General features: G+C 45.0%; 1 protein-coding gene across 3 annotated transcripts; it reads right to left on the bottom strand.

The window, feature by feature from the left end:
• Positions 1-612: 612 nt before the first annotated feature.
• Positions 613-9,124, bottom strand: ENSA (endosulfine alpha). Of its 3 annotated transcripts, none has more exons than XM_003990575.6 (4): positions 8,867-9,059; positions 5,715-5,840; positions 4,263-4,429; positions 613-1,225 (listed from the first exon to the last, which is right to left on the bottom strand). In XM_003990575.6, the coding sequence occupies exons 1-4, from the start codon at positions 8,921-8,923 to the stop codon at positions 1,210-1,212; spliced, it is 366 nt and encodes a 121-aa protein (XP_003990624.1). In that variant the 5' UTR covers positions 8,924-9,059; the 3' UTR covers positions 613-1,209. The 3 variants fall into 3 exon arrangements, with proteins under 3 accessions (XP_003990624.1, XP_044889408.1, XP_044889409.1); XM_045033473.1 differs by lacking the exon at positions 613-1,225 and adding an exon at positions 2,135-3,603 and having other exon boundaries at positions 8,867-9,061; XM_045033474.1 differs by lacking the exons at positions 613-1,225; positions 5,715-5,840 and adding an exon at positions 2,135-3,603 and having other exon boundaries at positions 8,867-9,124.
• Positions 9,125-14,685: the final 5,561 nt, after the last annotated feature.

Genomic DNA, 14,685 nt, shown 5'->3' on the forward strand with positions numbered 1-14,685 from the left:
GCCCCTCCCCCATTCATGCTCTGTCTCTCTCTGTCCCAAAAATAAATAAACGTTGAAAAAAAAAATTAAAAAAAAAAAAACTTATGAAGGAATGGAAGACTAAAAGGGAAAAAGGAAGAGTGGGCTTCCTTTTTTGCTTAGCCTATACTAAGCTCTAGGTGTTAATAAACTAGATCAGATTCCTTATTTTGTGAACCAAAACCCGAGGTTGACACATCTTCTACACTAGCTACACAAACAAAAGGGATGGGCAGGAGTCCAGAAAAGCCCTGATCTATACGCCAATATCCCTGTTCCCTCTCCCTGAGTGATGGAAGCGGCAAGCCCAGTCACATCCTGTATTAAGGGCCCCTGTTCCTTAAAACTCAGGGCCCCATACCAGCTTCTCCCCTGAATGCTGTCTTCAGTTTCATTTTCTTCCCTTTCCCCAAACCCCAATAAAACACACCAACTGCTTCAGAATATTTCTGGGTTGTGTTTTTTTGTGGGTCATCTTCTTTTTTTTTTTTTTTTTTTATTTCAAATACTCAAAAAGTCCCCTGGGCTCTGTGGGGCTCCCCACGCTCATGGCCCCTTTCCCCACACTCACTGCCCTTTTCCCCACAGCAAATCTATTTCAAGGACAGCACTTTTTAAAATGAACAATTAACATTGGGTTCTCAGCTTGCTCTGCGGGACCAGAGGGGTTGTTTGCTTCTGTCATCTTTAGATGGACAGTTTCTTTTATCTGACCCCAGGTCCCCAGCCACATCCAAGCAAACAAGGCATTTTTCTACAGAGCTGAATCAGAACTCTTCATCTGGAATCTGCTCCACTCCTCCCCCTTACACCCATCCCACACCAGCCACATGGTTGGGAAGGAAGATAGTCAGGAATGTTTTTATCAACTCCTATTTCATATCCCCCACAAATTTCCCATCCCACCCTCTCAAACACCAACCCCCCCACCCCACCCCCCACCCCCCAGGATTTCACTGAGATTTCTCCCAACAATTATTTGGAAAAAAGGTAAAACAAAAAAGGTTCAGGGTCTTGGTGCTCAGCCCAAGGGGCTCCATGCGCTGGGACACCGACGGGCAGGGGCTTCTGCCTCTCCAGCCCGCACCCGAGCCACCTCCTGACCCCTGGCTGCCAAAGCAGGGAGGGGCAGGAGCCAGCACAGGACCCAGGAGGGCAGCGTCTCAGGATCTGGCGGAGCCCCGGGCAGCATCATTCAACTTGGCCACTGCGGACGAACACAGAAGAAGAAAAAGAAAACACTGTCAAGTAATAAGGGAAAAAATTCGAAGTTCCATCCCAGTCCCTACCCCATGACTCTTCCACACTTAACAATCATTAGGCTACCTGGCACATGCCTGAATCTGATCCACAGAGAGCTGGGGAGGGAGGGGGGAAGGGAGAGAGAAAGAGAGAGAGGTAGAGAAGAGAGAAGAGAGAAGAGAGAAGAGAAGGGGGAGGGGAGAGAAGGGGGAGGGGAGAGAAGGGGGAGGGGAGGAAAGGAGAGGGGAGGGAGGGAGAGAGAGAAGGGTGGTGGTGGTGGTGGTGGTGGGGAGGGAATTTCAGTTTTTTTCTATCCACAAAAAGTGTTCTTTACCTTTTTGGAGATACCCATGAAAGCAATACAGAAAATTCTTTAGACAAAGATCACAATAACTGGAGGTTTGCAGGGGCATAAGCTGCCTGGCTTAGAGCAGGCTTGGTTTCACAGGCATGGCCACAGTCAGCTGTATGCAGCAGCAGAGACTGACGGGGGGCTAAGAGTGATGAGGTGGTGACAGCATGTAGTCCACGGCCAGACAACACATGTGTTGTTCTGAGTGGACTTAATAATCTAGGTTTAATCAAAGCAATTTGGATCTGGATTTGGGAATGACCCTTCTTTGCCATGGACGTGATGTATTTCATGCTGTGGAAATAGGTGGCAAATACAAAATGTAGCCTGTTTCTTTGTTTCTTATCCTTGAAGATGACCAGGTAGAGAAAGAGCAAGATCAACAGTTTTCTGATTTCCCTATTTTTTCTATTCCTTCCTAAAAACCAGACTTGTGACCTCAGTCTTGAAGATTCAAATGACCAATAGAGAAAGCAGCTGAGACAGAAAAGAAAAAAGTACAAAATTCGAGAAGATCGGAGATGAAGAAAACGTACAAAATTATATATATATTTATATATATAATAACATGACATATCTATGTACAACATGGCTGGGACAGTTGAGGAAACTATACAAGGATGTTCAGCATTTTCCCCTTCCCACAAGGACTTTAGACTAAGGAAGACAGCATGAGGAATGAAGCAAGAAACACAAAAATTATATACAATTACAAGTGACAGTCAAGGAGTTTGGGGGCCAGGAAATCCAGGGATCCTGCTCTCTCCATTCCTTCCTCACCAACTCTCTCCTACCCCATCTGAGTGACTGCCTGAAAAGTGAATGGCTGGTCAGGAAAGGAGTATACACACCTGCCAATCACTCTGCATGTGCACCAGCAAGTTCATGGTCATTCTCCTGCTAAATCTTTTCTTTTTTTTAAGTTTTATTTAAGTACTCTCTACACCCCACATGGGGCTCGAACTCGCGCATGCTCTTCCGACTGAGCCAGCCAGGCACCACGGGTCATTCTCATCAGCCCAAAGGTTTGATGTATTAGGATTTGTGAGGTGAGAGGGCAAGAGAGAATTACAGAATCTTGTCCTCTTAAACAGTTAGTTGTTGCCCTGGCCTTCTCTGTCATAACCAGCAGTAGGATTCAGGCCAAGCTAGTGATAAGCAGACTGAAGACGCTGGTCACCTGCACCCCTCTCCTCCATCTGCTCTTGAATCTCCACTGCTGCTTCTCATCCCACAAGAGCTGAGTTACTGAGCCCTAGGAAGGCAGAGATTTATCAGTGCTCCATTTCTCGCCCCCTGACCATCTTCCTCCACCAGCTTCCTCCACAGTGAATCATCTCCTAGGAACCTGCTGCTCCAGCCCCACCACAGTACCGAGGCCTGGAGGCTGGCTCAGTTTGCCCCTTTTTTTCTGGTCTCCTTAGCAGTACGCCTGGCATCTGATCACATCTGAAACATGGGACTCTACATGTGCGTGACTAAGCACGTGTCCTCAGGCCTGCAGCCTGGCTCCCAGAGCAGCTTTTTAGCAGCAAAGGCCCAGACTGGGGGCCAGGAAAGTGGGTGGGGGTAGAGGCAAGAAGCTTCCATAGAAGCTAGCTTCTTAGAACTTTTCCCTTGGCCTTAAGTCCATGATACTTATGAGGCCCTCTTGCCTGAATTTATAATCCCCAAATCTCAACTTCCTCTCTCCCCATGTAGTCCTCTAATGGTTCCCCTTTGTAGGCTCACCCACAGGCCTTCCTCACTTAGTTTTACAATGAATAGCACAGACTTTTTTTCAGCTGGCAGTTACAGGATTTTAAAATTCTAACCCATCTTATCTATATTCAGCTCTTTTACAGATGAGGAAATAGAAATCCACAGAGGTTAAATGACCAAGGTTACATATCAGTTCTGCTGAGATGGAGTGCAACTAAAACCCAGATATCTTGACTCCAAAGCCAGTGCGAATCTTTCCACTATCCCATGATATTTTCGAAAGCAACATGCTGGAAGAGAGAGAGAAGGTGCCCATTTCATGTGAATGAAGTTCTCCAATCTTTACATTATTTAAGAGCCACGGCAACCTGTAAGAGACACTCACTGAGTAAGGGAGGTTAGGTGGGCACTGTAGTTTTAGGCAAGCAAATCAGTTTTTCTTTTTGAGGGTTCTCTAAACCTGACATAATGGAAACACAAAGCAATAGCAGCCTAAGGGAAAAAACACTTAGAAGCACAGAAAACAGATCTCATTCAGTCTACCTTTCCCAGCTATGTCGGGTTAGCTTCTAGATGGAAATCTACCATATTATTCCCAAGGCTTAGCCTAACCAATTTTGGGATATTCTCTTCCAAAAGGAGAAATCACATCTCCCCAGTTTCTCATACAAAAGAAAAAGAGCATTTGCAGCATTATCCAGTCCTAGTCTCTTATTTCTGGGCCCCTACCTGGGCTACAGTGAGGGTGCGAAAATCTCAATTTAATCAAAGAAATGAACTCAGAGCCCCTTTTCAACCCACATCACCTTCTCAGCAGCCCCCAGGAGAATCACAGTCATTTCTGGCTAGCAAGCTGAGAAGATCTAACTAGGTGCTCATTTCATCCCTGCCTATGATATATTAAAGTCCAGTGGGTGAGGAAGGGGAGAGAAGGGGGGGCCCAGGTTACCCCGCAAGCTTGCTGGTGACGAGTGAGGACTTTCTCTGGGGCAGGTCCTGTGGGGTGGGGATGTGGTCACCAGTCACCAGATTCTTGTCCGGTCCTGCACTTGGCAGCTGCTTGTTCTTCATCTTGGCTTTGGCCATGTTGTAGTCTCCTGAGTCAAAGTACTTTTGCTAGGAGACAAGAGGGATGTTTAGGTGAGTGAGGAACTCTGGCCTTCCTCGAAAGCAAGGAGACCCACATCCATTATAAACCCTCATCAATGCTTAGATTTTTCCAGTCTTCCTTGATTAACCTCATTACACAAATAGTTTAGCATTAATTACATGTACTTATGTCTTGTCTCCAATGTGTTCTGACGTTTCAGGTTGTAGGCAGTTTCCTAGCTACAGTAGACATTTTATGAGCAAAGAGATAACCCCTACATCCTTTATACACCCATCAATACAGGATGGTTCAACCAAATTACTGACTATTCATTAAGGCTTACTGAGGACCTATTAGTCTCCAATGGGCTTGGTCCTGGGGAAATTAACAAGACATACAGAAGTGTCAATCTGGAGCTATCCTAGCAATCAGCAGGAGATCAACCTCAAGCCTACAACCTCAAAATTAAAAATGATTCCCTCAGACCATGAATAGAAACGGTTTGTTCATGAGGATAATGTACTTTTCCTCTGACTCCCACTGCTCCCACACATGTTCCATGACTATGACAGCCTGCCCACGCCTGCCTTGCTTGCAGCAAGGTAAACTGCAAATCAGCATCACATCATCATCTGTGCCTAAGACTCAATAACTAGGATTCTCCACAGGGATCTGTTTCACCGTCTATTTCATCCGCACCTGGGAACGCCCTTAGGCAGTTTACTGCCTTACAATCTCTCAATTAGCTTCAGGTACCTACGGGGACTGAGAAACCTGATTGGGAGCTAGATGGCTATGAAAGCAGACCCTCCCTTGGTGAGGACCACCACTCTGGATGGAAAAATGTCTCTTGAGAGAGCACAGTTAATGGCTGGTGCTAATTTCAAGGGTCTGAAGAAAGCTATTCATTTCAAGCTGAAGAAATCTATAGGACAGATGGTTTGATCTTTTTTTTGAAATCATGCACCCCAAAACTTAGCTCTAATCTTAAAAAGTGCAGTCCTAAAACTCCCCACCATTTAAACAGGCAAATGCCTGGGGGAGTCAGCATTTCAGTTTCTAACATCCTTCCTTCCCCCAATCCTCCAATGCCCCCCACATCCAAATGTCTCAACATTAAGCCTTCATACCCTGTATGATACCATATTAGGGATTTACAATAATTTGCCTCGCTCTTTACAAGTTTTTAATTCCTCTCTACTACTGCCCAACAGCAGAACCTCTGGATAAACATTCAGAAGAGGCTCTACAGATCTCATCCCTAAAGACCCTTTTGGCTCCAGTAAGAGGATAAGAGATTGGGTCCCATACCCCTTTCTGGAGTCTCTTCATGAGGAAGTCGGAGCCTCCAGGCTTTTGTCCTAGGCTTGGATATTTGGCCTTTAGCTTTGCCTCCTCAGCTCTCTCAGGGAGAATACCTTCTTTCTCCTGTGTGTCCTGGAGGAAACAAATGGGCCAATTAAATTAAAAATTGAGAAGCAAGGGCACCTGGGTGGCTCAGTCAGTTAAGTGGCTCAGGTCATGATCTCATGGTTTGTAAGTCTGAGCTCTGCATTGGGCTTTGCACTGATAGTTCGGGGCCTGCCTGGGGATTCTCTCTGTCTTGTCTCTCTCTCTCTCTGTGTCCCTCTCCCACGCACACTATGTCTCTCTCAAAATAAACCTAAAAAAAAAATTTTTTTTTATTTTTAAGAGAGCATGTGAGTGAGTGAGTGTGCGCATGCCCCAGAGCAGGGGAGGGGCAGGAGAGAAAGGGAGACAGAGGATCCAAAGCGACTCTGCGCTGAGAGCAGAGGGCCTGATACGGGGCTTGAACTCACGAATGGTGAGCCGACCTGAGCCCAAGTCAGACATTTAAACTACTGAGCCACCCAGGTGCCCCATAAATAAATAAACTTAAAAAAAAAATTGGGAAGCAACCCTTCTAATATCTAGAATTTTTTAATGTTTATTTATTTTTGAGAGAGACAGAGTGTGAGGGGGTTAGGGGCAGAGAGAGAGGGAGACACAGAATCCGAAGCAGCCTCCAGGCTCCGAGCTGTCAGCACAAAGCCTGACGTGGGGCTCGAACCCACAAACCATAAGAATGTGACCTGAAGTCATGGGACGCATAACCAACTGAGCAACCCAGGAGCCCCTAGTAACTTTATACTATCAACTTTTCCTGGAAATCTACCCTCTTGTGAATATACTGTCTCTACCCTGCTCCTAAACAAACCTAGACTTTTGTTCAAATCTTTAAAGCTCAAGATAACTGTATTGTGAGAAAAGACACACACACACACACACACACACACACACACACACACACACACACACACACACTCTGCTTCTCACACTACGCTTCAGGAACCACTTCAGTGACTTGGAGTTAAAAATAGTACCTAAACACAATTTTTCAATCAAGAGCAAACCATAGCTTATTCAGCAAAGGAGCTAGGAAAGAAAGAAAAGAGCTAACTAGGGCTTCTGGTGATCCAAGAGGAGTGGGAAAGTTCCCTGGCTATCCCTAATACACAGTACAGGTCAAACAGGAAATCAAAGGGGATAATTCTGCTGAGATGTTCCCTTTTACCCCGAGTCTAAGGCAGTCATCTGATTTAACCCTCTCTGAGCTATGTGGCCTTCTCCAAATGTCTCTACCTTAATAAAGGAACAACGTTGCTTCAGCATTTCCATAAACCTTAGGTAGGAAGGTAACAGGTAAAGAGATAAAAATGACACTATTTTTAACCTCAAGAAAATTAAGACACAGGAGGTTCACTAGTATTTACCCACAGTTTTTGCCAAAAGGTCAACACCTTCCCCAGTGGGGCAAGTGATGGAAGTTTAGGGAACATGCCAATAACTTGGAATTGGCTTGCGGGGGCTCTCACCGTAGTTATTACTCTCTTCTTGTTTTTGTGGGCCCCAATGCCCTTTTCTTTAGTGACTTTTTAAAGGGACCTAAAGCCGGGGTGCCTGGGTGGCTCAGTTGGTTAAACATTTGACTCTTGGTTTCTGCTCAGGTCATGATCTCATGGTTTGTGAGTTCAAGCCCTGAGTTGGGCTCTGCACTGACTAAGGAGCCTGCTTGGGATCCCCTCTCCCTCTTTCTCTCAAAATAAATAAATTAAAAAACATTTTTTAAAAAAGGACCTAAGGGGGTGCCTGGGTGGCTCAGTCGATTAAGCGTCCGACTTCGGCTCAGGTCATGATCTCGTGGTCCATGGGTTTGACACCCGCGTGGGACTCTGTGCTGACAGCCTGGAGCCTGGGGCCTGCTTCGGATTCTGTGTCTCCCTCTCCTTCTGCCCCTCCCCACTCCTCTCAAAAAAATAAATGTTAAAAAATTATTTAAAAAAGGACCTAGGGGCGCCTGGGTGGCTCAGTAGGTTAAGCGCCTGACTTCTGCTCAGGTCACGATCTTACGGTTAGTGGGTTCGAGCTCCGCATCAAGCTCTCTGCTGTCAGCACAGAGCCTGTTTCAGATCCTCTGTCCCTCCTATCTCTGCCTCTCCCCCGCTCACAAGTGCCTCCCCTGCGGGAGGGAGGAAGGAAGGAAGGAAGGGAGGGAGGGAGGAAAGACCTAAGAAAGAAAGGAAGAGAAAAGAAAGAAAGAAAAGACCTAAGGCAATTTGTGTCTCTTTTTAATGTAATTATATTCCCTTCCCTTGAAAATCTGGCAGATATATCAGGTGCCTTTCACAACGCCCTGAGCCCAGTACTAAATGTTGTAAGTCAAATACAAGCCCCAAGAAGAGGTTTATTTGGGGTGTTTTCATCACAGAATTGTGGGTGAACTAAGTCCCATTGCCTTGGAAGTCGGGGTCGTGGTGGAAATAGGGTGGAGTCTCTCTTGTCACGATTCCTTTCGTGTCTTTCCTAGGTTTAATCTCCATTATGCTTTATGGATCTCTAGTCCTCTTCAGTCCTGTTAGTTCCCAATTGAGGCTGGGGAACAGTGGGACCCCAACCGTCAAAATAGGTCTCTTGAGAAAGTTGCCGCCTTAAAGTAGCCATGATTAATAATTACTTCTCCCTTCGCCCAATGCTGGTCCTTCTTAATCGTCTCTATTTCCACCTGTATCCTTCTGATTGGGAACCCAGCCTAGCTGCTGGACCTTTTACCCCCCTCTACCAATAACACACATCGCTTCTCAGGACCACCTGCCCCCTTTCATTCACCCAGTCTTTCCAAACACCCACCCCGCACCCAAGCTTGGCCAATGATAGCACCTTTTCAATGTGTTGAGCAGTAGGCCTATTGGCCAATCAGAAAGAGTAAGGCACTGACTGACAACGGGCCCAACTAACCAGCCCCAGAGCTGCAAGCTGTGTTAAAGCTCACCCTGCGTGACGCAAGAAGTGGCCAACCCCTGCAGAGCCTGAGACCATGGCGACCAATCCGCACTGGTGGGAGACCGTCTCCCGCCCCATCACGGTCGCCCCCAGCTCGCCGGCCCGCACCCCCTCCATTTCACCTGCTTCTCCTCGCCGGTCTCCTCCGCAGGGTTCTCCTCTTCTTGTTTCTGGGACATGGCGGGACCAGGACTGTGAAGTGTAGGGGGCCCGGGAAGTCAACCGGAGAAGGGAAGGGGGAGGGGAAACGGGGACAACCTGCGCTGCTGCTTCGGCTCCTGTCACTAGGGTTGCTCAGTCAAAATGGCGGCCCCTGCCTGTGACGTTATGGCCGCCCCTTCCTATGGGAGCCAATGGGAGTGAGGTAGATAGGGCAATGACGTAACGATCTGCCAATAGTCGCTGGCTAGAGGTGGGTTCTTTGAAGGCGACAGGCAAGCTGGAACACCAATGTGGACAGAGAGTGAGCTCCGAGGACCAATTGGGAGCCCGTGGGGGTGTTAGCGGGCGGCGCAGCTAGCTTTGGCATTTTTGCTCCTTTGGTGGGACGAGACTTCTTTCTGTCTACGGCCCGGCACCCAGAAGGCTTTGCTGAGCTTCAAACTGGAGAGCGAAAAGATGGGAACCTTTCATTTTCAGATAAAGAGGATTAAGCTTTGTGCAGTGTTAGCAGAAAACTCTCAATCTTCAGAAAATAATTTGGAAGTCAGAGTATACCTTAAATTGGTACTCAACACTGTTGCCATGTATGTACTTGGTGTTTGGAGCGGAGAGACTGGGACCCCAAACCAAGTTGTCTTGCACAGAAGGCTTTACGTTCCATGATTTAACACTTCTGTACAGTTTTTTACTTGTTCAGGGTCAGCCCATGGAGACTAAGTTCCTTGAAACGGAGAGCACAGTTCTAGGTACATGGTAAACAGTAAATACAGTTAACACCAGTTAACGTATCCTGAGTCACAGTTCAACAGTATTTCTTGAGCGTCAGTGTGTAGATGGTAATATATTAGTTTTACGGCGGTACGTATAGAATAAGACAGTCTCTGCTCTTAGCTTAATGGACATGTGGGGAGGGGTTTCACAGTGTGCCAGGTGTACCCTCAGATTAAGTAGACACATCCTCCTGGAGTGTCAGTCCACATTTTTATATTAAAAACAAACATTAGTTTAATACTAATAACACTGCAAAATTCATACTAAAGTTTAATTTTCCAGGCAGCTTCTTGTGACAGCCTTGGGGCTATCTGTTCATTTTTTTGTATAATTAGGTGTACTTCTGGAAAAGTCTGAGAAGCACTGTAATATGCAATTATACCAGGCAAAATCTGGTAAGCATTGAAATAAAAGTGTTAATAAAGTGTTATAGGGGTTCGTAGGAAGAGTCATATTCAGTTTAGATTCCCTACCACCTGTGACCAAGAAAAAAAAAAGACTTCATGGGGTGGGGGGTGGCACTTGAAATAAGTTTTTTTTTGTTTTGTTTTTTATTCAAGTAAACTCTACATTCAACGTGAGACTCAAACTCATCAACCAGCTTGTAACTGAATTAGCCAGGTCTCCCTGAGATAAGTTTTAAAGAACTCAGCAGTTTTCTGGGTAAAGGTGAAGGAAGGAAGGGTATTCCAGGTGATAGGTGCAACACAAAGGCTAGAAAAATAGAATCGAGTGCAGAACATGGAGGGCTTTGAATGCCAGGATAAGGCACTTGTGAATAATTTAGTAATCCATGAGAGAGACATTTAAGGATTTTAGGCCAGAGAGTGGACAGATCAGAACTTCCCCTTTAGGAAGATTCATTTGGAGATAATGAATAAAAATAATTCAGAATTCCATGCAGAAAGACCCTAGAAGTGGCAGTCTAGCCAGGAGTGCACTACAATACTCTAGGTGGAAGAGAATTGGGATTTAAGCTAGAAATGTAGTTTATAGAAAACTGTGAACCTAATTGAGAAAGTCTGTGTCTATGAGATTCACAGCTGAGTGAATACAGGGAATGAGGCAGCCATGTGCTTCAGGGTAATATTTGCAGAAATAATTCAAGAAGAGAAGTCAATATGAGAATGGAATTGGAAACAGAAAATGAGGAGTTCAGCTTTGAGAACATTGACTTTTTAAGACAAATGGGCCATTTGGTGGAGTTATCCAGGCAATGAAGCCTTTGGATAAATGACCCGAGATCTCCAACATAGCTACCATTTTAGAGGTCTAGGAAATGTAGACCTAGAGTTTGGGAGAAAAGTAGAAGGTCACTATGAGCAAAACTTGGACTTCTTCATGTAAATGTAAGTAAAGTTGTGGAAGTAGATGAGATCACCTAAGGAGAATGAAAAAGAGTCCCAAGATGGAAAACTGGATAAAAGTTGGCAAGGGACACAGACACAAATGATCAGATGGGTAAGGAGAAGAACCAGGAAAAAAGTGACAGAAGTTGAAGATGGAGGGGACAAAATTGCATGCAGTTAAAGAGTGAGGAAGTGATAGCAATATTCAACAGTAAAGCAGAGGAAGGAATTAGAATAATGAAAAGGAGGCAGAACTCTGTTTTCTTTTTGGGAAAACAGACACGATTCAAGCATGTTTTCAGAAAAGGGCAAGAGGCTAATTGAGAGAAACTAAAAAGGTAATTCGTTTTGTTTCTGTTTATTTATTTTTGAGAGAGAGACACACACACACAGAGCGTGAGTGGGGGAGGGGCAGAGAGAGAGAGAGTGAATCCGAAGCAGGCTCTGCACTGCCAGGGTAGAGCCTGATGCAGGGCTTGAACTGTGAGACCGTGACTTGAGCCGAAGTCAGACACTTAATGAACTGAGCCACCCAGGTTCTGCTGTAATTATCCATTTTAAAGAGAAGATAAAGAATTAAAGTCTCAGGGGAGATCATTAGATCAAGAGGGAGAGAAACAGATGTGTTGAAGGGGAAATTGTACAGAGAGATTTTGAAGTAGTTAAACATTTAAGGAAGTCACGTTGAATGTCCTTGCTTTTCTGCAGTCAATCTTTTGGGAATAAAAAGGATGGCAGGGTGGGATAGAGAATCTAGGAAAGGTGGGGGTAGAAACAGCACTATAGAAAATAGCAATGATTCCTAAAAGATCTAAGATTAGATAGGTATGGATTTGTAGTAGTCTTAATCACCATGGCTTTGTGACTTTGGTCAATAACTCCTGGCTGTCTTGATATGGAGAAAACAGCCAGCCTGTTAATAAGGACAAAGGACTGGTAAAGAAGGAACAGTGGAGGGAAGACAATGAGGAAGTCCATATTGGTTTGCCAGTTTGTTGAAATACCTGACCATAGCATCGAGGCTCTCTAGCAAGGACGGAATAGAAAGGCGATGGAGAACTGGGCATGACACAGAGGAAGCTCAGATTTGGTGGGGATGCTAAGAGGCAGAAGAGTAGGAGGTCATAGTGAGGGGAATTTGAGGGTGTATCTAGGAAGGTGGAGAAATTGCAGGTTACGACAAGCTCTAGCTTATAATTGTAATTGATGGTAGATATGCAGGGATATAAAGTCACTGACTTTGATGTAATCAAGCACACGTGAAGTCACAAATGTTGAAGTCTCAGAGCATAATGATAGGGAAGGGGGTTAGGACAGGGTGACTGTGACCCATAGTCATAGGTGGGAATGAGCTATACGTCTCCAACGTATGTATTTAAACACATAAGTCACCACATTGTGTGCCTTACATTGTGTAGAAAAACTACAGTATTAGGTAAGTATGTATGACACCAAATGGGTTGTACTCATAAGTGTTTAAAAGATCATTTCTAGCTGAGCTGGGCAAGGAATGTTTCAGACAAGGCGGAACCTGAACCCAGACCCTAAGGATGAATAGGAAGGTTGGAGATTGGCAGAGGGTGGGGGAGGAAAGGAAGACAATTTAGAGGACAACCTTATCTTATAAAAGGTTAGAGGGTAACTGAAGACAATGGAAGAGGGAGAGGGAAACTATAGCAAGGGTAACAATTTCCTAGGGGGAGAGAGAGCCTGCTAGCCCAATCTGTAGTTTTGAAAATCTCCCTAAGGACAGTCTATAAATAAGGCTAATCTAGGAACCTGTGTGGAAGCAGCAAACCATGAAGCTGTTCAGGTTGCCAGGGTCCTGAGGAGACTTGTAAGTCATAGTCAAGTGTTGGGGTTTCATGAGGACACAGGGGAACCTGATTTCAAGCAGGAAAATTGTACTGTTAGACGGGATTTGTAAAGACTTAACTGGAGTAGCTGGGTGGAGAGTGGACTGGAGGAAAGGCGAGACCAGCTGGACATCTGCCTGTGGTAGGCCAGGTGAGACTTGAGGCCTGATCAAAGGCAGAAGCCATGTAAATGAAGGAGCCGAAGAGACAAATGATACCAGAGGTGGGGAATAAAGATGAGAGAACCAAGGATGAATCCCAGGTACCTGAGTGAAGTGCCATTTACAGAGAAGCAAATCCAAGAAGAGGCAATTGGAGGGAAGAAAGTAAGGAGAGAAGAAGACCTAAACTTCTTACCTTTTGGGGTTTTTTTCTTGCTTATGTGTGACTGTTTCGGGTCAGGACCTAAATATATTTACAGTATGGGATGGGATATCTGGGAATAACACTGTACAACTTGCCAATGCATAAGCTACTTTCTACAGAAGAATGGCCATAAAAACAAAAACAAAAACAAAAAACGTGAGACTGCAGAAATATCTGGGTCTCTTAAGCTCTATCATCTCCTTGCCTCCTTAACAAACTTATACTCTTAGAACTGGCCCGAAGTGTAGCCTGAGGAAAGGAGCTAAGTGATCAAAATAATAGTTAAAGATAAATTTCAAAAAAGGAAAAACATGTTGGGGCGCCTGGGAGGCTCAGTCTGTTAAGCATCTCTCCCCCTCCCTCCTCTGCCCCTCTCCTGCTTGTGCTCTCTCAAAGTGATAAACTTAAAAAAAAAAAAAAAAGATTATCTTTTTCTCCCTCTGTCCCTCTCCCCCACCTGCTTGTATGTGCTCTAAAATTAAAAAAAAGAAAATTATGAGGAAAATCATAACTTACACAAATGATGGAACTAATAAGGTATTAAACTGGCTCAAAAGAGAATCTGAAGGGGCACCTGGGTGGCTCAGCTGGTTTAAGCGTCATGATCTCACAGTTCGTGAATGTGAGCCCCACATCAGGCTCTGCACCGACAGCGTGGGGGCTGCTTGGGATTCTCTCTCTCTCTCCCTCGCTGGATCTCCACCGCTCAGAGAGAAAGGAAAGAAAGGGAAGGAGGGAAGGAGGGAAGGAAGGAAGGAAGGAAGGAAGGAAGGAAGGAAGGAAGGAAGGAAGGAGAAAGAAGGTGAAAGAAGGAGAAAGAAGGAAAGAAAGGAGGAAAGAAAGAAAAAGACAGGAAGGAAGAAAGGAAGGAAGGAAGAAAGGAAGGAAGAAAGGAAACAGAAAGAAAGGAAAAGGAAAGAAAAGAAAAAAAGAGGAAAAAAAAAGAAACCCTTCTGAAGGGGTAAAAGTCCCTAGATTCCTGAGTTTCTAAGGTAAGTTCAGATAAAATTTGCTCTATACTTAGGGAGGTTCAAGTAAGTTGAGAAAAACAAAGTGGTGGACAGACTATATTCAGGGGGAAAAAACTACACAGAACATGTCTGTTTAAAGAGCTCTTTTGGAGTACTTGATCCCACCCCCCAAAGTTGAATCTACTTTTTTACTATTTGGAATATAAAGGAAACTGATGGCATTGAGTTGGACTGCTAGAAATAGGAGATTTCTGCCAGGAAGTGACCCTCACTTTGTCTGACTTGCATTCTGAGATAATTGTACTGCTTCCTGGGAGAGATAGCTCCCTTTCTCACTTAAAACACAGTCATCCATGTCTGGTCTCTTTCCATTGGAACTCACTGGGGAGAAAAGGCAGACAGACCAAAGTCTTGGAAAGAACTGGGGACACAGGAACAGAGATTCATGTACACATGTAATAGATAA

This window comes from Felis catus, chromosome C1 (genome assembly GCF_018350175.1).
Source record: "Felis catus isolate Fca126 chromosome C1, F.catus_Fca126_mat1.0, whole genome shotgun sequence".
NCBI classification, from domain to species: domain Eukaryota; kingdom Metazoa; phylum Chordata; class Mammalia; order Carnivora; family Felidae; genus Felis; species Felis catus.